Genomic DNA, 24687 nt, shown 5'->3' on the forward strand with positions numbered 1-24687 from the left:
CAGACATCCACCGTTAGGTATTTTCATATAATATAACCTCACCTGGTAATCAGGAGACCTGGGCTACACTAAGAAATCTTTATGATCTTTTTATTAATAGATGCTACAATTATGGCACCAGATTTTCTCTCTGTTAGCACATCCTCCACATTCCCCAATATGTTTGCCTATTTTAATGCATAATTTGGATTGTGAATCCAGTATCAGTTCCTAAGAGAACTTAGAATACAGATGGCTCACAAATGAATGTTAAGAATAATGGCCTTTTTCCATGCTCAAGGGCAAATACCCTAAATCTGTTTCATATCACTTGATTCATGACACAGCCTTCTCTTTTACCCGTATTATAATTTATTTTTCTTAATCACATTTTAGGAACATCATCACTAAAAGGCTTTTTCAAAATGCAAATAAATTATGTCTCCCACATCATTGTTTTAATTATTTATCTTAAAAAGAAGTAAGTTGAGCAAGTTAACAGGCATGATTTTTCTTTCATGAGCTGTGTACTTTATGTTGGTTGGGTACTTAAATCTCTTCTCACTTCTTTTATGAGCTATGTAAACATCCCAATTTTAAAAAATACAAATCTTGGCACATACATATTTAATACATTTTTGTGGAAGGGGATATTTTATTTTGTTCTATTTTTATTTGTGTTTTTAGTAATGGATATTTTAAAAGAAAATACAAATGGTGGTAAAGGAAGGAGAAATTAGCTTGAGTTTTGTAAGTTAAAAACAAAAATGATAACCATAGAAAGCTGAAGTGTAGTATTTAAATAATCTTATTTGCTATATCTTTATCATCAACAAAAGAGCAAGTAAGTTACTTGCTTCTTATATTTCAGTGGCATATGAAAGAGTTTTTTGATTAAATAGAGTAAATTTCAGTATTAGGAGGATTGGAACCTTGCCAAATATGAATAATACAAAAGAAAATCAAGATTACCAATCTATTTTTAAATGTTTAGCTGAACACCCCCATTTCCTACCTGTGCCTCTCTAAATACATATGGTCCTAACTCCTTCCTGTGTTCAATAATCTTCTGAGCTTGCTCAACTGGAATGTCAATTTGTAAAGCTGGCGGAATACTGGAATTAATAAAGCAGTTGATAATAGTTGTGATCTTTTTCTGGATGATGGACTCATCACAATGAGAATGACACAAGTCCTGAACAAGGAGGCAAAAAATACAATAATACATTATCAATACTTCATATAGAACACATTATAATCATTATGTGTTTCAATTAATGTATACATTTTAACTTTAAGTCAAGAGGGTAATGGGGACAGTCCAAGGCTACCTTAAAAAAAACATAGCTTTTATTTCTGTTGGGTTTGAGGAACCTGAGACTTTTACACATATACTTTCAGCAAGTACAAGGTTCATGAAATCCCGAATGCTTCTTTCCCTAGGAAAAGGAAAACTTTAGTAACTACTTTGACTCATTTAACACACATGTATTGAGTACCTGCCATATGCCAGACACTGAGCTAAGCGCCAAGACACAGACCCTCCATTACAGATTGGGATTAAAGGCTCAATCTCTAATGAAGAAGAAAGCATGAAAACACAGTTTTCTAATTCATGACAGAGGAATACAAAGGGTCCTAGGAGAGTGTTAAGAAGAGGCACCTAAAAAAGCCTTCCTAATCAGAACCAGAACTGCTTCTACAACAAGGTGATTAAGACTCATAAAAGGCTAACAACGTAAGTGGACGTGCTGGAGGAGACAGGTGTGTCATTCCACATCTCCTGGTATCCATATAGTTTCAGTTATCACATCACTTATCCTGTTTATAGCTACAAAACTTAAAAATAGTGATCTTCCATTAAAATGACCCAGTTTTCGTGTCACCAATATAGTGCTATCATTTTTTAAAAATAAAGAGGTAGACTTTTCCTGCCTTCAACTGTGGAGGAGGTCAAGGTGAAACTTTCTTTGGTCGACCCACATCTGGGTTTCACAGACACCAGCCACCACCACCCAAGTTGGACCCAAAGGAGAGCAAAGTTGTGTACCTGAGTTGCATGGCTAGAAGTCAGTGCTATGTCTGCCTTGCCTCAAGATCAGCCCCCTGATTCTGTCTCCAAAAATGTTTGGTGATAACAGTGACAGGGCCACTGGTGACTAGAAGGGCTAAGGATCATGGGGAAACTGACCATTCAGAACAGACTGGCCCAGATTGAGGTGTACCTTCTGCCTCTACCCTGACTTTCAAAGCCCTTAAAGAACACCCAGAGACTGAAAGAAGCAGAAAAACATTAAGCACAGTGGAAGTACCACTTTTGATGAGATTGTCAACATTGCCCAACAGTTGTGGCACCGATCTTCAGCCAGAGAACCCTCTGGAGACATTAAAGAGATTCTAAGGACTGTCCAGTCTGTGGACCGCAATGTGGATGGCTGCCACCCTCATGACATCTTAGATGACAACAAAGTGGTGCAGTGAAATGTCCAGCCAGTTAAGTACTACAAAGGGAAATATTTCAATAAAGGATCACTTGACAGCCACAAATAAATAAATAGGTAGCTGAGGTTCAATTATGGCATTAATAGTTGTCTTATGGACTCCATAAAAGAAAAATTCATACTGCTCTCCATATAAAACTTTATACAGTTTGCCGTAAGTTATGCATGAAAAAAACTAAATATAAATGTTACATTGTGGCTGTTCCAGATAAGTCAATTTAACATTATCTTGGAAAATGCCCAATTTTAACATTATCTTTGGTAGGTTACCCAAAATGTTTTTTTGTTTTTATTAGTGGGGTTATCATATATAATTATTTGGTGAGCCTAGTTTATTATTGCGGAATATAAAGCTTGTGAAATCAAAACAAATTTGTGAAGGTATACAGTTTTAATTTTGAGAGTGAAGGAACACAATTTAGACAGAATTATAATGATAATTTGTTACAATTGTTTCGCCCTATTGTAGCCAATAGGCTATTTAACTCGTATCTACTATCAAGGTCTTGGTTTAAGCGTACTTTACTCCAGTAAACTTTTCTGGACTCTCTCAGTCCAGGAGAGGTGTCCATCTTAAATGCTCCCACAGCACCCTGTACTCCCTCTATCACTGCACTAATATCAATCTTATTATAATTGCCTTTCTATCACTTGTCCCATGAAACCATAAGCTCTAAGAGAGAAGACTGTCTTGACTGATCACACTTTATTTTCAAGATTTAGCCTGCTCTGTTAGTATGTACTCAAAAAATATTTGTTGAATGAATATATTCTTCCAGTTTTTTTTCTATGAATGTGTGCAAACACATATACACACATTTTGAATGGAATCATACTGTTTTGGGTAGTTAGGTTTTAAAAAAATCAATTTTATGAGCATATTTTTCCATCATTGATTATTCTCCCATGGCATAATTTTTAATGACTGAGAAGTATTCTATGGTATAGATGTATCGTAATTAAGTAACCAATATATTCTTGAACATCTGGATTCTTTACAATTTTTCACAATTCAAAACAATGTTTAGTTATGATCATTGTGACTATCCCCTGCATATTACCACAGTCACTACTGGGAGACAGTATAGCTTAGTGGTTAAGGGCATGGGCTTTAGCAATGAAATGTCTTGGTTCAGTCCCAGCTCAACCACGTAATCAGCTGTGTGATATTGTAAGTTTCTTAACTTTTTTGTGCTTTAGATTCTTCATCTGTAAACTGGTGAGAATAACAGCCTTGACCAACTAGAATCCTTGTGAATAATAAATTAGGTGATACATGAAAAGCATTAGGGCCTTGTCTGGCAGATAGTAAACACTCAGCAAGAGCTATACAAGAGTTAACTCAAATGGAATACCTTCCAACTGGCAAACCTCCTTAGGACTCAATCCAAGAATCACCACTTCTGCCAAGATCCCCCTGATCTACCATTTTCCGCTAGTCATTCTCTCCTCTGTGCTAAAACTAGTTAGAATATGGATTACTGTTTAATAATACTTGTTTTCCTGTCTTTCTCTCTCCTTGAGGGAAGTCAGTGTGTTGTATTCCCATAATCTACCATTATGCCTAATAAATGCTTGTTGAATGAGCAAATCTACTCCCATAGCATGATTTTTAATAGCTACCCAGTGCTATGTATCTTTCATGCTATACTAAAGACACATTATTAAAATGAAGGCCAAGGGCAGTCATGAAACTAAATGTTGACTGTGTATGAGTCTATGGTCTTTTTTTTTATGCTACAGACATTTTAATGATTACTGTTGAGCGATCATTTTGGAAATTTTTTACTTCAAACTGAAACAAGTTAAACACATGTTTATAATACACAAAGAAAATACAACCAAAAGTAAAACTTGCTTTAAGTGTGTCTCACATCTAGACCAGTGTTTTCTGTTTGTTTTTCTTAATATATCTTTATTTTTGAGCTGCACACACTTAAGAATTTGATCTTTACAGTATGGTATTTAAGAAATAAAAATATACTACCACCTCACAGAAATAAAAAGGTTGTGCATGATTATATACCAAACAAAAGAGAGAATGCTAGAATACTCTGATAGTACAGGTATCATTAAAAAGGAAAAGAAAAAGCTTGAGATGCTCATTAACTCTCTCTGTTTTAAGGAAGCAGGATTTTTGACCAAGTAGCTTAAAAGCTAGCAAAACAGGGAGCCGTGGTGGCAACTGTAGTGTATTCAGTATGAAATGACAAACTTTACACAAATACACTGTTGGAAATTTACCAGTGAACAATGAAGATCTGAGAAGCTGCTCTTTGGAACAGTCAGGTAGGACCACCTTATTCCAGTCACGTAAGCCCTTGTAGCAACACACAGTGTTCTGTGCTACATACTTGCTGGCTGGGTAGTTAAAGGATTTGTTTTGCCATTAGCAGCTAACAAAATTATTCCTCATGTTACTAAAGCCTTAAAGATGGAAAAAAGGCAAGTGTCATCAGCGTGGAGGGTCATATACTTCTCTGCACACAAACACAAGAGGCTTCACTAGTATTTAAAAAGTCTCTGATGTCTCCCACTACACTTCAAAGTTCAATTGAGATGAAAGCCCTTCCCCACTGTAGTAGCTAGCAGGTGCTTTCTCATGATTTCGTCAGAAGAATACTCAGACAACTTGAGATAATGCACACATGTATTTACTGATGGATAGCCTGCATCAGTAGCATCAGCTTCGTGTACAACCATGAGCCAGGGATGCAGGCTAGCCAGTCCACCTGGGGGCAGGGTTGAACAACCGGTGATAAACTGCAGGAATGCTTTCCTTTTCTCTGAAGACATGCCACACAAAACCCTCACAAACCTCAGGAAACCAGGGCTGTCACATGTATAGCCCAGTTTAGGTTCAGTATAATTGATAATATATCCTCAGCTGCCTAGGAAGGTGATTGATTTCCACAAAGAATCATTTGGACTTCTTCATTGCTGAAGGAACTTAATTTCTCCATTGGAAAAACTTCATTAAAGCCATCTCTAAAGGCTTCCATCTGCTTCTAAATACCAAAATGCAGACAAAAGTCAAATATCAAACCACATATTCTTTTGCATTATTCAATGTTATCATCTCATCTTCTCCACTTAGCTTGAAATCCATAGCTGTAAAACCATATATTCTTGAAGAAGGGCAGAACTGGAAATGTAAACCTAAGTCCTCTATGCTAAGTGGTGGCCAAGAACCTGATACATTCTTCAGCACTAGTTCCTGTAATTTTGTGCCCTTCTCATCTTCAGAAAGACCTTTGTTGCTTAAAATCTGGCGCCTCTTGATTGCAAGATCTTTAATTTCTTTTAAAAATCTGGCTCTGTGTGGGTTTACTAGTTCAAAGTCTTCCCAAGTTAAAATTCCATTAAACCAAGCTGGGGGTTAGGTTTTTGAGGATCAAGAATAAACTCAGATTTTGAATCCTCTTCAAGGCTTCCTAAGAATGAATCATGACTTTCTTCTGTAGAAGCTTCAGACTGACTTTCAGTATAGTGTAAGTTTCTATCACCATATATGGGACAATATGTATCAGATTTTAAACTGATAAGAACAGATACTACACTTGATCTAGCCAAAAGGCCGAGAAGCGATCTAGGGTCTCTTTTAAATAACTATTTTACAAGGTTTACCTCATAACTTCTACTAATCTAGTTACCAAACAGGAGGATTGTCCTGGCAGGGCTGGGATTACTCCTATACATACTAGCTCAAATATAGTTCTGTCCACACATAGCCAATAATTACAACTCTGTAAAATAGACTCTATCTCCTTTCTAATTCTCAAAAAAATTTTTAATATTACCTATCTTGTGAAAGATTTTGAAGACTTACCTCAAAAAGTTTTTTTTTCTATTACAATCTACACTAAGAATAGTACAAAAACTGTTGATAACAGAAAAGATAGAAAACAATCTGGAATGTTGTGGAAAGCTCAGAAATAGGTTTTACTGAGTAACTACTAACTATATAGAGTGTGTACACACACACACACACACACACACACTGCAGAGTAATAGTGTCACACAAAACATATTTTAAGTTATTTGAAAACATTATCTTCTTGAACTCTAGTTTTTCTTTTATTCCCTACTTTTATAATAAACTAAAATAGGATGCCTTTAAGGAAATGAGCTTACTATCCCCAGAAGTGTTTAAGAAGAGGCTGGATGGCTACTCTCGTGGATTTCCAGACAATATTCCTGCATTCAAATCTAGATGACATAACCCAGAAAGTCCCTTCCTCTTCTTCACATAAAGCTTCTACTTGATTGCATTAAACACTTAAATCTGAAAATAAACTACCCTTGTGCCTAACCCCTTTTTCTTTTAGTTAGTTAGTTAGTTAAGGATTTGGCCATTCTTCTAAAAGAAAAGCCTATCTCAACTATGTTGGTTTGTTTATAATTTACTGTCTTTGAGTACTACTGTTGTAAATATATTGGGAGGAATTCTTGTAAAGATATCATGGTTAAAGTATCAAATATGGATATCTTCAGGAAAAATGTATATGGTACATTTATAGATCAATGACATGCAGAATAATAGTTTAAATGCTTTTGAGCAAGGTTATCGTTAGGTGATAACATATATTAATACCTTGAAAAACCTAACACCATAATTTCAGGGCTTACACTTACTCTCCTTAATATATGTACCTAGACAAGAAATAATAAACACCTCAATATTTATATACTTGTATGAAGAAGATGGAAAAATTGAGATATCTTATACAAATCTTGGCCACAAAATCACAGTTAAAAATCAGATATATTATTTGTTCTAGTTTGCTAATGCTGCGGGAATGCAGAACACCAGAAATGGATTGGCTTTTATAAAAGGGGGTTTATTTGGTTACACAATTACAGCCTTAAGGCCAAAAAGTGTCCATCAACAAAGGGTACCTTCACTGGAGAAAGGCTATCAGCCATTGGCATCCGGAAAACCTCTGTTAGCTGGGAAAGCACATGGCTGGCGTCTGCCTTCTCCTAGGTTGCGTTTCAAAATGGCGTTCTCCAAAATGTCTGCATCAGCTTCCAACGGTCGTCTTCAAAATGTCTGTCTCAGCTCCAGCTAGCTATGAGCTTCTTCTGTCTGAGCTTATACAGTGTTCCAGTAAACTAAACAAGGCCCACAATGAAAGGGTGGGGCCACACCTCCATGGAAATCATCCAGAGTTATCACCTACAGCTGGGTGGGTCACATCTCCATGGACACTGAACCAATAGGTTCCAACCCAAACCACACTAATATGTCTGCCCCCACAAGAATGCATTAAAGAATATGGCTTTTTCTGGGGGATGTACATATACAAACTGGCACATTACTGCATTTCCTCTTCGCAAAAAAGTAATTTTCTACCACGAGATACCATTTCCTACCCACTTAGAATGGCTACTGCTAAAAAAATGGAAAATAACATTATTGGAGAAATGTGTGGAGAACCCTCATACATTGTTAGTGAGAATGTAAAATGGTGCAGCCACTGTGGTAAACGGTTTCTCAGAAAGGTGAAAATAGAATTATACAACCTGACCTCCCCACTTCCAGGTAAATACCCAAAGTAATTGAAAAGCAGGGTCTCAAACAGATATTTGCACACTGATGTTCATAGTGGCATTATTCACAACTGCCAAAGGGTGGAAACATCCAAGTGTCCATCAACGGGAGAATGGATAAACAAAACATGATATACATACAATGGAATAGCATTCAGCTGTAAAAAAGGAATGATGTTCTGATACATGCAACAACATAGATGAATGCTGAAGATATCATGTTGAGTAAAATAAGCCAGACACAAAGGACAAATATGGTATGACCTCACTTAAATGAAATAATTAGAATACACAAATTCAGAGTCAGAATAGAATAAGGTTACCAGGGGCAGGGGTGGTGGTGGGCAATGGGGCATTAACACTTAATTGGTACAGAGTTTCTGTTTGGGGTGACGGAAAAGTTTTGGTAATAGATGGTGGTGGTGGTGGCACAACATTGTGATTGTAATTAATACTGAATTGTATACTTGAAATTGGTTAAATTGTAATTAATACTGAATTGTATACTTGAAATTGATTAAAATGGGAAATTTTATGCTTATATATGTTATCAGAGTAAACATTGTTTTAAAAACAGAACAAAGAATGAAAACCTAATGTAAATTATGGACTATAGTTAATAACGTAATTATAGTAATATTGTTTCATCAGTTGTAACAAAGGTCCACACTAATGCAAAATGCTAATAATAAGGAAAAGTGAGTGTGGGTGGGGTTATATGGGAACTCTGTACTTTCTGCATGATTGTTCTATAAACGTACAATGGCTTTAAAAACAATTTTTTTTTTTAAAAAAAGGAAGGATTTTCTCCAGATCCCAATACCTTATATTTTTGTACTTCCTGCCAAAAGAGTACCCCATTTTCCAATAAATCTCCTTTTAGAGACACAAAACGTTGAAACTGTCTTGCAGTAACTGGGTTTAATAATGCTTTGCGAAAAGCAATGATTTCACAAGATGAAGATATCCATTTACTCTCCACAGGCTGTCCAAAACAGAGAATACAGAAAATCAGCAGTGTTCTGAAAACAATAAAGTCATTAGTTAAGCTAAAATGTACCCATTTCTATCTCCTTTAATTTTGACCGGTGGAATTTATGACATAGACATAACAGAATTTGGCAACCCTTTTTCCTCTGTTTTATACTTTTAAGGCATCCTTTTTTTAAGAGGTAGAGAAAACTATAAATGGCTGAATATATTACCACATTGTTTAAGAACAATAACAGTTTGTTGCAGTTTGGGACTAAGGTGGAAAACTACTTTTTAGTGCATAGTATGAGTTCCATGCTTACAACAGAGTGATCAAAGTTCTATGAGTAAATATTTTATTACTTTGCTTATTTATTTACTTTACATATGTATTATATAATATATTAATATATAATTCTCTTACCTTTTAAAAATTAAAGGCAGGTGAACATTTAAGACATTTAAAAAAAATTTTTAGAGAAAAATGTACTAATTAATCTCATAATTTTATTTAAAATTTATTGCGAAGCTTCACTAGACTATCCTGGAAAGATTGTGTTATAAATGAAACATCTTTATATTATTTTATTAATTTTTTAAATAATTAACAATAAAATTATTTTTAATAATAAGCTTCCTCTGCATGAGAATTTATCTCACATTAAAAAAAAAAAGAAGATGTACCCATGGTGTTTTAGCAATGGTTAAAGGTATTTTTACCTATACTTATTTTATATCTTCACAATTTTGAAATATGTTTTTTTTTTACTTTGACCTTTTTAATCACATATTTATCCCCCTAGCCTCTTAGAATTCAAAAATATATGCAATTTCATTGAGATATATTCACAAAACATATAATCCATCCAAAGTATGCAATCAATAGCTCACATTATCATCATATAGTTGTACATTCATTACCACAATCAATTTTAGAACATTTTCATTACTCCAAAAAAAAAGAAAAATAGAACACCCAAAACATCCCATACCTCTTATCCCCCCCTATTATTTATATATATTTTTTGTCTTTATTACTTATCTCCCCATTCACTGGGTAAAGGAAGTGTCACTTACGAGGTTTTCGTAATCACACAGTCCCATCATAAAAGCTATACAGTTAAACAATCATTATCAAGACTCAAGTCTACTGGATTACAGTTCAACAGATTCAGGTATCACTTTCTAGCTATTCTAATACACTGGAAACTATAAGCGAGTATCTATATAATATGTAAGAATAACCCCCAGAATGACCTCTCACCGCTATATGAAATCTCTTAGCCACTGAAACTTCGTTCCATTTCTTTTCCCCCTTTTGGTCAAGAAGGCATTCTCAATCCCATGATCTCAGGGCCAGGCTCATCCCAGGGAGTCATGTCCCGGGTTTCCTGGGAGAATTACACCCCTGGGAGTCATGTCCCATGCAGGGGGGGGAGGGTAGTGAGTTATTTACAGAGTTGTCTGGGAGAAAGAAGCCACATCTGAGCTACAAAAGACATTCTCTGATGGTAACTCTTAGGCATAATAATAAGTAGGCTCAGCTTCTTCAGTGCAGGAATAAGCTTCATAAGGGCAAGCATAAAGATGGAGGGCTTGATGTTTTAAATTGGGAGTCTCTAATGCTTGCAAGAATATCAGGAATTCCCCAGGTGGGGAAGTTTAATATTTCCACATTTTCCCCCAATCTCTCAAAGGAACTTTGCAAGTACTTTTTTATTTTCTGTCCAAAATACACTGGGATGTATTGGGGTATTACATTAACCTATACAGAATAACAAGATCTCATTCCCTATTCCAGGTTCCATGTAATTATGTTGTTTAAATAAACTGACCATACAGGTTAGATTAGATAGTATGCTACAGAGAATACAAATTTCGAAACAAATAAACATCCCTTAAATAACAGTTAAAACTCAGAAATAGATGTGACTGCTGTAAGAGCTTACAATTTAGGAACCTTTACAATAAGCCTTATTGAACACTAATTCCCCAAAGCTGGTTTTAGCCAATAATCATAGAAGAAAGTATAATTCCTAAGGGAACTTAGATACTCAGGAATTATAGTAATACACAAACAAAATACATGATAAATATTCATAACTGAAAATGCATAAAATAAGTACCTAAAAACAAATCATATGTGACCATCAACATAATGTTTAAGGAAGTTACATAAAAAGTGCTGTAGGAACACAAAGGGAAGAATAACTGATTCTGCCTACAGGAGTAAAAGCTTTACAGAGAAGGGCTTTGAAGGATGACATCTGAGTTGGAAACTGAAAAGTTAAAGCAACTACAGGCAGTGTAGATGAATAGTGGTGCCATTAACCAAAATAAAGTGAGCAGATGTCTATCACTATTTCACTAAGACACACATCATGTTCTCTGAGCAAAAAGTTAAGACCCTCACTATATGGCCCAGATTAAAATTACAGCCCCATAAACAGGAACTACTATGTATTATACTGGGACGTTTATTTTAAAACCACTCAGCAAATAATGTTTTAAGACCTGCTTCTTAAGGTACAAAAACCTAGCAAGCTAATTAAGAGATACAATTTAAATAAGCAGAAATTAATATAATATATAGTACACAGTAATATATAAAATATAAGCCCATTCTACTTTAGTATTTCAATAAAAATAAAGGAAAAGAAGACAAACATTGTAAAGTTTATGTCCCTTCAAGAGGAAAATACAGAAAAAGAACATCCTAGCAGAGATATACACTTCTCTTAACATTCAAATAGAATTTTATCTGTATTTGTTAAGTTTTCAGGGGGTCACCTGAGTCTCATTTAACCTTCTATTGAGACCCACAGAAGGATGAATACACATAATCTTGTAGGCTGAAAAGGAAGATGTGTTTTTCATATTAGTTAAGAATAAAAATAGGCCATTTCCAGCATGTTACAGTGGTTTTAATAATCACCAAAATGATAGTTATCGTAATTCTTTTAAAGCTAAAATGTAATTCTAAATAAAAAGGATAATGTAAGATGATTTAACCTGCTGATTCTACTGCATACTTCTCATTCCTCTTACACAATCCATTCTCAATTAATAAGGACACTACCATATGCTGGGATGAACAGTTTGTCTCAATAAATCCATCACAAGCAAAATTAAGAAAAATACATATTTAAAGTCCACTCCTAAGGTTGAGCAGGCCAGGGGACTGTTTAAAAACAGGGCTCTGCTCTCTCTCTCTCTCTAAGCCCAGGCGCAGATGAACTCAACTGCCCTCCCCCACTATGTGGGACTTGACTCCCAGGGGTATAAATCTCCCTGGCAACATGGGAAATGACTCCTGGGGATGAGCCTGGACATGGCATTGTGGGACTGAGAAAATCTTCTTGACCAAAAGGGGGAAGAGAAATGAAACGAAACAAAGTTTCAGTGGCTGAGAGATTTCAAATGGAGTCGAGAGGTCACTCTGGAGGACATTCTTATGCACTATATAGATATCCCTTTTTAGTTTTTAGTGTATTGGAATAGCTAGAAGGAAATACCTGAAACTGTTGAACTGCAACTCAGTAGCCTTGATTCTTGAAGACGACTGCATAACTATGTAGCTTACATGGTATAACTGTGTGATTGTGAAAATTTTGTGGCACACTCCCTTTGTCCAGTGTATGGACAGATGAGTAGAAAAATGCGGACAAAGACTAAATGAAAAATAGGGTGGGATGAGGGGGATGGAAGGTTTTGGGTGTTCTTTTTTATTTTTATTTTTTGGATTAAGAAAAATGTTCAAAAGTTGATTCTGGTGATGAATGCACAACTATATGATGGTACTATGAATAGATGATTGTACACTGTGGATGATTACAGGGTATGAGAATGTATCTCAATAAAACAGTATTTAAAAAAAAAGCAAGGCTCTGGTAAAATCACACTTTTCCTCAAATTCCATCAGCCAATTAAGAACAGTTTCTAGGAATATAGGAAATCAGTTGGTAACTTACAAAGAACGATCTACAGAGTCTCTGAACAAGAAAGGAAAGGAAAAATAATACTCTGATAGAGTGAAACTTACAAAAGAATGAATATAACAAATGTTACCTTCCAGACACCGATTCTCCTTTCATGCTTCCGTAATAAGAGCTCTTCAGCTACATCTTTCATCTGTACCTAAAAGCAAAACCAATTATTTTATCCCAGTTACTCAGAATGCCTAAAACTTTGAAATGATTTACTAATTTAATAGCCAAGAAAATGAGGTAAAGTCCTCAGCTTGGAAAAGAGATAGCACAGTTCAGGAGAAAGTGAATCAGACTTAGAAATGGAAGCCCTGCCTGCCTTCAGGTCCCTGGACAAATCACTCAGATTCTCTGAACGTAGTTTCCTTATCTGCAAAATGGAGAGCATACCTGACTGTGTTGCCTCAAATACAGGTAACGGCATCACTTTGGATTACACAGAAACTGAAGCTGGAGAGAGCATTTGACTTCTCTGATTTTTGTGCTATTTTCTAGTCATATAATTCCATGATTAATTTTAGAAGAGTACAAAAGTTAGTCAACCCAGGGGAAAAATACAGTAGATATTTCTTGGAGTTTCTGGCTGTTAACAATATTTTCCCTTTCTTGGGAACCACTTCTGACAAGTCTGTACTTATGTGACTCAATCCCCCTATCCGTGGTAGATGGATCCAGGTGTAAATTTGAGAGACATGGACTAGAACCACTGGGACTGTCTTTTTGATGGCTACACTCTGGAGAAGAGATCTGAAAATTCTTGCTGGGTTCCCAACAAGATGCCCTGGCCCCTCTCTTTCAAAGCTTAGGTGTTAACTTTAGCCCCGAGTCTGTGAGATGCCTCCCGCATCATTTCATAACAAACTCTCTCCCCTCTCTTTTGTCTTTGGTTCAAGGATGCCAGAATCAGTTTATGTTGCTGGCAATCCAAAGTATGCTAAGTCAGGAAATTACTGTGAGTTACAATAAAATGGCCATGGTAAGCATAGTGAGAAAACATGGTAAATACTACTAGAAACCCAAATGTCCTTTTATGTGGCTGTGGATGAAAAATTATAGTTGGTCTGAAAAAGGGAATGAGGAAAGTTGAGGTGTCCCAAAGCTTATTTCTGGGAACTTTTTGCCTAAAACAAGTCAGCTCTACTTGTCCATATTATAAACTCTATGCTCCCAGCTGTACTGTGTTTTTTATAACTTTTTTTAGTTACTCAGCACAAAAAACTATGGCTATCTCCAGACGAGTAGGTCTCAAAGTGTTTGATAAATTGAATACGGAGGGCAGCTTTTTTACATTCGTCCTGATCAATACTAATGGCACGTGGCTTTGCATCCTAAAGTCCAAAATTACCTGTTCTCTGCCTCTTGTGTTATCTTTGTAAAGATCAGGTTTGCCTCTTTTTAGGTATACTTCTGATATTTTAAATTGTCAAAATAATACATGCTTCTTATAAAATAAAAACGAAACAAAGCAAAAAAAAAAAACAAAAACCCACTTCACAAAATATAAAGTAAAAATCCTTCTCATTCCCCAAACCGACTTCCAAGAGGCAGATTGTTTTAGATCTTTTTCCATGCATAAATATGATAGATGATGGATAGATAATGATAGATGATGATGATAGATAGATAGATAGGTAATAGTAGATTAGATAGGGAGATAGATAATAGTGGATTAAATAGATATAGATAGATGATGACATAGATGCATGGGTAAAAGGCAGATATAGAAGTACAGGTATGCATAAGGAAATCATCTTCTATATATTGTTCTGCATCTTGCTTGTTTCACTCAAAAGTAAAATATTTGTAATCAGTATATACAGAAATCTTGTTTTTATATTTTAATCTCATTTTTATAATCTTTATATGGAAACCTGCATAGTTTTCCAGTGTGGAATTACTATAATTCATTTAACTATTCCCATACATGATTGAAATGAATGTTCTTTTACATCCTTGCCTATTTGTACAAGGACTTAATAATAAAAATAATATTAATAACAATATTAATAGCTAACATTTAAGTGTTTACTGTGTGCCAGACACCATGCTAAGAAACTAAAGAAGCATCATGTGCCAGTTTGAATGTATTATGTTCCCCAAAATTTCATTATCTTTGATGTAATCTTGTGTGGGCAGACATATCAATGTTAATTAGATTGTAATTCTTTGAGCGTTTCCATGGAGATGTGACCCACTCAACTGTGGGTGATGACTCTGACTGGATAGTCTCCATGGAGGTGTGGCCCCGCCCATTCAGCATGGGCCTTTGTTAGTTTACTGGAGCACTATATGAGCTCAGACAGAAGGAGCGAGGTCACTACACCCAAGAGGGACACTTTGAAGAATGCACAGAAGCTAAGAGAGTAGCTGCAGATGAGAGACAGTTTGAAGATGGCCGTTGAAAGCAGACTATTGCTCCAGAGAAGCTGAGAGTGGACAAACACCCCAAGAGCAACTGAGAGTGACATTTTTGAGGAACTGCAGCCTGGAGAGGAACATCTTGGGAGAAAGCCATTTGAAACCAGAACTTTGGAGCAGACACCAGCCACGTGCCTTCCCAGCTAACAGAGGTTTTCCGGACACCACTGGCCATCCTCCAGTGAAGGTACCCGATTGTTGATGACTTACCTTGGACACTTTATGGCCTTAAGACTGTAACTTTGTAGCCAAATAAACCCCCTTTATAAAAGCCAATCCATTTCTGGTGTTTTACATCCCGGCAGCATTAGCATAGTAGAACACATCATCTCATTTCTTCTTTGCAACAACCTTATGAAACAGTTAGGACTATAAGTCCCACTTTTCAAATGAGATTACAAAACTTAAAGTTGTACAATTAATATGTGGCAGCACTGAGATTAGAATTTGGGAAGGCTGACTCCATGCTCTTAACTACTATGCCATAGGAGTGTAATGGCTGGGTCAACAGGTATGTATATTTGATATTTTGATAGGTACTGCCAACTGCTATCCAAAGATTATACTAATTTATTTACCTTTATCTTTTGACGCGCTGCAAACTGTTCACTTGCAAGGAACAATGGCAACCAGACATTTTCTAGCCTATTTAAAACATGCTTCTGAATTTCAATTAGAACAGGTGCATCAAGCTGATCATGGAGAATCTTTCCCCAGCCACCACTTAATTGCATTATCTATGAAGATAAAAAATGAAACAGAAACTACAAAGTCTGCTTGGGTAAAGAAACACTATTAATCATTAATTCATTAATTCACCCCCGAACCATGTACTGAACACCCAACAGGTGTCACAATTTTTGTATTCTGTATAGCCTCTTGGCTATATTGTGCACAGCAATGACAGTCAGCTTCCCTAACATCAAAGAATTATGGTTTATGCAGTGGTTGTCTTAAGCTTATGATTATGCCTACTTACAATGCACTGAGAAGCACATGGGAGTGAGATTTTTATGCTCTGTGACCACAAACAATGGCATTTTGCCTTCATTGCCTCAATATCTTCAAGTGTAATATGAGGAAATTAGTCTATATGTTATCTAAGTTTTCTTCTAGGTATAATTTCTATAAATCCATGGTTCTAGTCAAACTGGCCTGTTTGAAAAAGTATTTTCTTTTGTGGATGAGGAAAATGAGGCATCAATTAAGAAACAACCTTACTCAGATACTAGAAATAGTATTACCAATGAATGCTGGAATGGAGTTGGAGGGATGATGATAGTGATAGCAATGTGGGACTGTTCCAACTTCCTCCAAGAAAAAGCAGAGGAAGCAGAGAAAGATCATGTTGTACAGGTTACAGTCACCGATTTGCACAGGTAGCATCTTTTATAAAACACAAGTTCTTGGTGGTTGAAATCTTCCTTCTGCAACAAGCTGTTAATTGTTATATCCTGCTATAAAGAATTCTGTTTCCATTTCTCAAAAAGTTTTGGATTGCTCACTGGAACAATCACTGTCTTCTTGGCCCTCCTTTGATTAATAGTATTAATCAAATAATATCAATAATAATATTGTTTTGTATATAAACAAAATAGAAAAGAAAAAGACTACTTTGCTAATCAAAGAGAAAATTGGTATCACAACTGAAATTATGACTAGCATGATCTATATAAAACATAATGGGGTGCAGGAATCCTTAAATGTAAAATAAATAAAAATAAAAATAAAGACAAAGATGAGGAAGAAAAGTCATTGGGAAAACTCATCTTTAGTGAGCATGTCCATTTGCTATATGATAGCAAGGGATGATTTTTTTTCACTGAATTTTAAATTCTCAGGATGTTGTAGTTGGAGGGTTTATACAATAGCATCAGACACATAAAACCTCATGCAATGTAGCACAAGCCAAATAGAAAACAAATGCTTTCTGTGTTTTTATTTCATACTTGTGCTTATTGGGATACCCAACTACTTTCGTTAATAGGTCCCAGATTTGTATCTCAAGGAACTAACAGCAAGACATTTTTGTTAATTTTGCTTAATTCTAGAAATTTTCCTACCTCTTACTCCTTTATGCTTGTCCCCCACTCAACCCCCCACCAAAGATCTAGCTTTTTACTTTAGTATACCCTACTTGTGAAGATCTCTACATTTTTCTTTAATTTACTTAATTTAGCATTCATCTGAAATTTGTGTTTTATAAATGTAAGCCATTAGGATATGCATTCTTTTAAATTACTGAAATAAAATATATGCTCTACATTTGATTTTTAGGTAGTAATGTAGTACTAAGAAACTTCAAGCTAAATAAATTATAACAATGAATCCTTTATATTTAAAAACTATAAAACTTCAGCCATACCTTCTGAGATAAAAGAGTTACAAGAACACTTAAATAATAATTATTAAGATGCTGTGATTAAGGGCATTTGACTTTGATCCAACAGAAAGGCCAACCCTATGTTCCTGGGGACAGTACAACAGTAAACAAAGTTTCAAAGACTGATTACGTTTTGAGTGGTATCAGTTAAGAGAAGACCAGAACAGAGATAAAAATGAGGTTGAATGGCTGATTCTGGCTGTGTTCTCATTTGTAGGTGCAGGGACTTGTCCATTGTGTTCACCACTTTATCCTGAGCACCTAGAATAATGGCATATAATAGCCACTCATGTTTGTGGAATGGATGGATGGATGAAATGAATCTTACATGAAAACTACTTTTTAAAAGTCACACATTTTTATAATATGTATACTTAAGTTATTGTAAAAACACTTAATTTACAGACACTTATAAATACCTAGAAAAATGAGAGATCAGAAGAGTTTAACATAAATGTTTAGCACAAAAGTGACAAAAGCAAAGAAAATATCTCATACTTTCATACTTCAATATAAAAAATATGTTTACATTTTGATACCTGGTTCTGCTGATATAGAGAAGCTGGACTATTGGGCCCAAAGAAATATTTTTTATTGAGGTATTTGTTTTTAATATACATAGATTTTGCCTCCCTTTGATTTTGATCTCTGAAAAGGATTCTTCGAAATTGCTCAATGTCAGTCCAGCACATAAGGTCCATGCTAAAATGAAAACAAAAACAAAGTACAGTCTTTCTTATTTATTTCTTTCAATTCTACTAACCACCAAACAAGTTGGTATTTTGACAGATCATAGAAGGTGGTTCTGTTGACTAGTTAGCACAACTTATTAGATCATGGAACTAATGAGTACAATATTATGTCACTGACCCCTTTCTAGACCAGATAACTTCATTCTATTATGTTCCTAATCATGGCTAAATATTATGAATAATGAAAGGGGTAATGGGATCATTACTCCATTAATGATGGACTACTATTTCAATATGGAAAAATTATCATATAAGGCATGTCTGTTTGACAATATGCTAAATTTAGAATAATCTTCACCACCAAGAAGGGAAACCATTTACACACACACACACACACACACACACACACACACACACACACACATTAGGAATTATAATAGTGAAATCTGGCTCCAAGGTATCTAACTGGGCCTAGCCAGTTTTTGTTGAATTGAGAGAAAATGAACAGGAAAACAAAATGATCAATACTCACTGTACATTAAATAAATTCATAAGGTTCCAAGATTTTGTGTAAAACTGTAATGTTTTACTTATGTATTAGTAAAAATTGCAAAACACTACAGTAATTTCAAAAGCTTATTACTGTGTTATTGAAATATGGAAGAGACTTTTCCAGAAATTAAAGTACCTATCTTAGAAAAATGCAAAAGAAAGTAACAGTAGAAAGGGGAAAGAAAGGAAAGAATAAAGTACTCTGGTGTTTTAAGTTAGCCAATGTTAAAAGTATCAATAAATATTATTTAATAACTTAACATAACATTTTGAAGTTTGTTACAATCAAAATGCTGTATTGTCCAACAAAAAGTTATTCATACAGATTTCAGATACTCATTATGCTCATCAGTTTTTACTGACATGGGTAAAATTTAGTTCTAAATCACTATTACAATATGTTGAATCAAAACCATAGCTTAGAGGCCCTTCTCTTTCTGCCATCTTGGAGCCTGTGGAGGCCTGCTAGGAACAGGACTTCTAAAATGGCAAATATGTCTGGAAGGTTGTGGTCCAAAGACATTTTTGCTGGCTATAAGCGGGGTCTTCGGAACCAGAGGGAGCACACAGCTGTTCTTAAAATTGAAGGTGTTTATGCCCAAGATGAAACTGAATTCTATTTGGGCAAGAGATGTGCTTATGTGTACAAAGCAAAAAACAACATAGTGACTCCTGGTGGCAAACCTAACAAAACCAGAGTAATCTGGGGAAAGGTAACTCGTGCTCATGGAAATAGTGGCATGGTTCATGCCAAATTGTGAAGCAACCTTCCTGCTAAGGCCATTGGACACCGAATCTGTGTGTGCTATACCCCTCAAGGATTTAAACTTTATTGAAAAATAAATAAATAAAATCGTGAAAAAAAAAAAAAACATAGCTTAGAAATGATGATTTAAGAGAGAAATATATTTAAAAATGGTTGTGTTCCCAAAGCAATTTGGACAGAGAATAAAAATATATTTGCAGGGGCCCCCTGAGGAGCTGGGGGAAAATGCAGAGGTGCTGGGCTTCCTCACCTGGATTGTTGCAGATGTTCTCACAAACATTGAGGACTGGCAGTTTGATGTGCCGAGTCCTCTATCATGGGACTTGGCCTTATGAAGCTTGTCACTGCAAAGGAGAGGCTAAACCTGCTTATAATTGTGCCTAAGAGTCTCCCTGAGGGCCTCTTTGCTGCTCAGATGTGGCCCTCTCTCTCTAGCTAAGCCAACTCGGCAGGTGAACTCCCTGCCCACCCCCCCACCCCCCCATATGGGAGCTAACTCCCAGAGGTGTAAATCTCCCTGTTACCACAGGATATGACTCCCAGGGATGAATCTGGACCTGGTATCATGGGATTGAGAACGTCTTCTGACCAAAAGGAGGACGCAAAATGAAATGAAATCAAGTTTCACTGGCTGAGTGATATCAAATGGAGTCGAGAGGTCAATCAGGTGGGCTTTCTTAAGCACTATACAGATAACCCTTTTTAGGTTTTAATGCATTGGAATAACTAGAAGTAAATACCTGAAACTATCAAATTGCAACCCAGTAGCCTTGACTCTTGAAGACGATTGTACAGCAATGTAGCTTACAAGGGGTGACAGTGTGATTGTGAAAGCCTTGTGGACCACACTCCCTTTATTCAGTGTATTGATGGATGAATAGAGAAATGGGGACAAAAACTAAATGAAAAATAGGGTAGGGGATGATTTGGGTGTTCTTTTTTACTTTTATTTTTTATTCTTATTTTCACTTTTACTGGTACAAGGAAAATGTTCAAAAATAGATTGGGGTGATGAATGCGCAATATGATGGTACTATGAACAACTGATTGTACACTTTGGATGATTGTGTGGTATGTGAATTATCTCAATAAAATTGAATTTTTAAAAAATGGTTGTTTTACTGACCTTGATGAGTGAGCCTCAAGAAACTGACGGAAATGTTCAAATTCCAGTTTGTTGTTAAGTAGATCATTGAAAGTAAAATGCTTACAGTCTGCAGGAACATTATTCCAATATTCCGTTTGTTTAGAGACGTCAGAGAGTGATAAGACACCAGTTCCAACTTCAGAAGTGGTATCCTAGTGAAATAATACTTTTCATAAAAACCTCTTAAACATGACAAATTTTTTCCCACTTTTAAATAGAGAAACGAAAATAAAAATTAACTATGAGGCTGAGGCCATTTAAAAATTCAATGGTAAAACTGGTTAAAGGACATAGGTAGTTCTGGTTTTAACATACCAAATTCAGTTCTGTTCCTTTCTATTTCATTCTCTTCTTTCCACGAACATTTAATAAGCATCTACTATATACAAAGCATCTTTTTATAATTTTATTTTTCTTAGTACAGAAGTAATATGTAATATATTTTTTGTAATAAAAAAAGAAAAGAAAAATCTTACATAACACTATACACAGAGTTATCACCTTTAACACATTTTGGTATATATCCTTCCAGTCTTCTTTGTATACATACATGTACTTTATTAAAAATGAGCATAAGATTGTACATTTATGGATGGTTTTGTAACTTGCTTCTTCCCTTTAACAACATAACACAAACATAAAATAGTCTTCTACCTATAACACAATTTTTAAAGCTTATAAAATAATACCAGATACTTTTTAAACAGTGTATTCTTCAAATGTAATCTCCTACATATAAAGGTTAATATTTATATATTTTTAAGACCTCTGATGTTTGGTTGACAGTATACAAGATCTAAAGGGCAAAGAGCAAGAGAGCCTTCTCCTTTGAAAGGCTTTTCCTTATATAATTCCTTATATAATTAATTCATCTCTCTATTTGTTTTTGAAATGCACCAGACCATAAGATAAACTACCCATTTTAAAAAATCAATTTTCCTTAGATAGAAGGATTATGGAGAGCATTATAAAATTTTAGTGCATAACATTTAAAATGCACCTTTATAATGTGCTTACTACCTTTATGGATTTTTATGTATGTTTTCCAAGATGTTAATTAGGAGTGACTCAAATAGAGAATTTCTATGTGACAACTATCATGAAAATTACATTTTTTTAAAAATAACTGTCTTTGTAAAACTTTTTGTAAAAGAATAAAACTTCCAGAAAAGTACAAAAAAGAAAGTGAAAAAATCACCTGAGACCTCACAATGCAGAGTTAACTATCTTTAACATTTTTATACACCTTTCTTTGTATGTATATGTACATATAGAAACGAATATATAATTTTACATAAATAGGGTCATACCATATCGGTGGTGGTATTCCCTACGTCTTTATATAATAATATGCCCTGGACATTTTCCATGTCAATAAATCTAAATCTAAAGTGTCATTTTTATATATATGGACACATTTAATTTCACGGTTCTATCACAGTTGACATAGCCAATCCAAAAGTCACAATTTATAAATCAAAACAACACTTTAATATCCTACTTAATCCTATGATCTTTTTACAGCCTTCTCTAATTCCTTCCCACGTATCTTTCTCTTTATTGTTTTTGTCTATTGCTATCACACAACCGTTCCTTTTCTGCTTGGAAACTTCATTAACTCTTTTGTGATGTGACAACAAATCAAGCTGCAGCCATTCAGAAAATAACTGATAACTTTAAAAGAATATGATATGGGTTGAAGGCTCAAGTTTCTGGTCCTAAGAGGCAAATGAGTGCCTTAGCGCTCTAAGCTACCTCATCTGCTTTGTTTTTCTAGCTCTTTTAAATGTGTCAGTAAAATGTGACACCTGTCAAATGCAGTATGCCAGGCAAAGGAACAACAGAAGAATGAAACTGCCCATCCCACTACTTTATCAATACATGATCTCCTCCCCTCCATTATATAAAGTGGTAATCCTATCCAGAAAAAGAAGTTTGTTTTTCTAATATGGGTTGTCTTACCTCAGCTTTCTTGGAAAATGTTTTTTCATGCAAAGCCTGTAGCTTTCTGAAATATGAGGAGTCTAACTGTCGAGTCTCTTCCACCAGCTCCACCTAAAAATAATAATAAAGCTTGTAACATCAGTAGAACATACATTATGAAAAAGTGGGGAACAGAATGCATGATTTGCCAATAACAAAAAAACGAATTGTCAATAAAGCAAATTAGTTTGGAGGCAAGAGCAGGAATAACAACATAGTTAAAAATATTAGCTCCAGCAATTAAAAATACATACATTTCTTTGTAATAATATAGTGCTTCCAAAGATCACTCCTCCTTTCTGGACACCCCATGTGAACTAACAGATATAATGCAAAAATGCTGGTCACATTTCCAATTTCTAGTCATTATAACAGGAAAATAGCAATGAAGGCAGGCACTGCTAGCTTTAGGTACCAAATAATACACAGAAGAACAAGACATTACCAAACTCCACTGATTATTAGTCTGGGAGCAAAGGTTTTATTGCTGTAACAATAGAGGAGACTCAATCATCACATTAAACTTCATAGCAGGTCTCAGCCCTCAGCCTGTGTAATGAACTGTTTAATATCGTAAGAAAACAAGTATTTTACAGTAGAGACCATTTCTCTATTGCAGAGAAATTCCAGTTAGGATGACTAGCTGAGAACTTTCTGAATTTAATAGCTAGCTTTGATAATCAGCTTGGTTATCCCATTTGGGAAATGGTCTACAAAATCCAGTCAACTGGGCTTTTAGAAAAGTCCTCTGAGCTAAAGTTAAGGAACTTTCCAGAATGAAGAGACTTATTTTTCCTCTAATCATTAAAAAAATGTATAATTTGTTCCATGTATTTAATATGAATCATACTAATCCCAAAACTTTTTGGTTTAGGGAAGTTAGTTATAATTCCAAATCTTTTTTTTTTTTTTTTTTAACCATCTCAGGACCATTTTCCTCTGCACCATAAACTATATTCAAAATAACTACTGGAGAGAATTTTTAAAAATTTCATATGATATCCTAATTTTCCCAGTGTAATAAATGCACTTTTGTGGTAGAAAGGATGTGAAGATAAATTTTCAGGACAAAGAGAAATCAAGAATGAAAATTTAACTATTTTGGTCTTTGAACTTAGTAAGCCATCAGAGATAGCTCAGCAACAATACATGTGACAACAATCCAGAGCAAACAACTTTATGCTAGGTGTTTTGGTATCAATTTTATCTGAATCACCTAAGTTATCCTTTCTGGCAGAAGACATGCCTACCTAAGAAGTTGCTGAGTACATCTGAATTAACAAAAGCAATACAAAGACAGCAGAGTTCCACCTGAAATGATATCATGTACACGGTATATGCATTAACTTAATACAAAAAATACCCATAGATGGTTTTAATTTGTGATTCAAAATAAATATTTAAAGATATTTCTTCCACCCATCAATATGAACAATGAAAATATTCAACCACTGAAGCTTAAAGTGACCTCTTTCAGAATGAAAAAAGATATGTTGAAACTTTTATCCAGTTAAGCACCCTGACCTGATGAACATCTGGGGATGCTTTAAGATAGCAGCACTGAAGTCTGAGGATATGCTTTCCACAATACATCTGAAACATTTATATTTTCCATGGGTATAATATATACTGTAACTCATCCAACATAAAATGAAATGGGCTTTTTTCCATTAATCAAAATTAAGGCTACTGCCAAGAAATGGCAAGAAGGGACAAAGCCAGTATACTACCGCGGCATATTCTGCTGATTCACAG

The 24687-nt window shown here is 35.1% G+C and overlaps 1 protein-coding gene and 2 pseudogenes across 8 annotated transcripts in view; 1 reads left to right on the plus strand and 2 right to left on the minus strand.

The window, feature by feature from the left end:
- RGS22 (regulator of G protein signaling 22) overlaps positions 1 to 24687 on the minus strand; it is a 235743-nt gene that overhangs the window by 74406 nt on the left and 136650 nt on the right. For all 8 annotated transcript variants that reach the window (XR_005211587.1, XM_037802561.1, XM_037802562.1 and 5 more), the window contains 7 exons: positions 22912 to 23004; positions 20929 to 21101; positions 18332 to 18494; positions 15988 to 16146; positions 13074 to 13142; positions 8857 to 9018; positions 995 to 1174 (listed from right to left, as the gene is read on the minus strand). Coding sequence is in view for 7 of the 8 variants with exons in the window: in XM_037802561.1 (XP_037658489.1) it covers positions 995 to 1174; positions 8857 to 9018; positions 13074 to 13142; positions 15988 to 16146; positions 18332 to 18494; positions 20929 to 21101; positions 22912 to 23004 (999 nt within the window). In the remaining variant the exon portion in view is untranslated. The remainder of the gene's footprint in view (positions 1 to 994; positions 1175 to 8856; positions 9019 to 13073; positions 13143 to 15987; positions 16147 to 18331; positions 18495 to 20928; positions 21102 to 22911; positions 23005 to 24687) is intronic.
- Positions 5967 to 6069, minus strand: LOC119509677 (annotated as a pseudogene).
- LOC119509513 lies at positions 19531 to 19872 on the plus strand (annotated as a pseudogene).

Source organism: Choloepus didactylus, chromosome 14 (genome assembly GCF_015220235.1).
Source record: "Choloepus didactylus isolate mChoDid1 chromosome 14, mChoDid1.pri, whole genome shotgun sequence".
Taxonomy (NCBI): domain Eukaryota; kingdom Metazoa; phylum Chordata; class Mammalia; order Pilosa; family Megalonychidae; genus Choloepus; species Choloepus didactylus.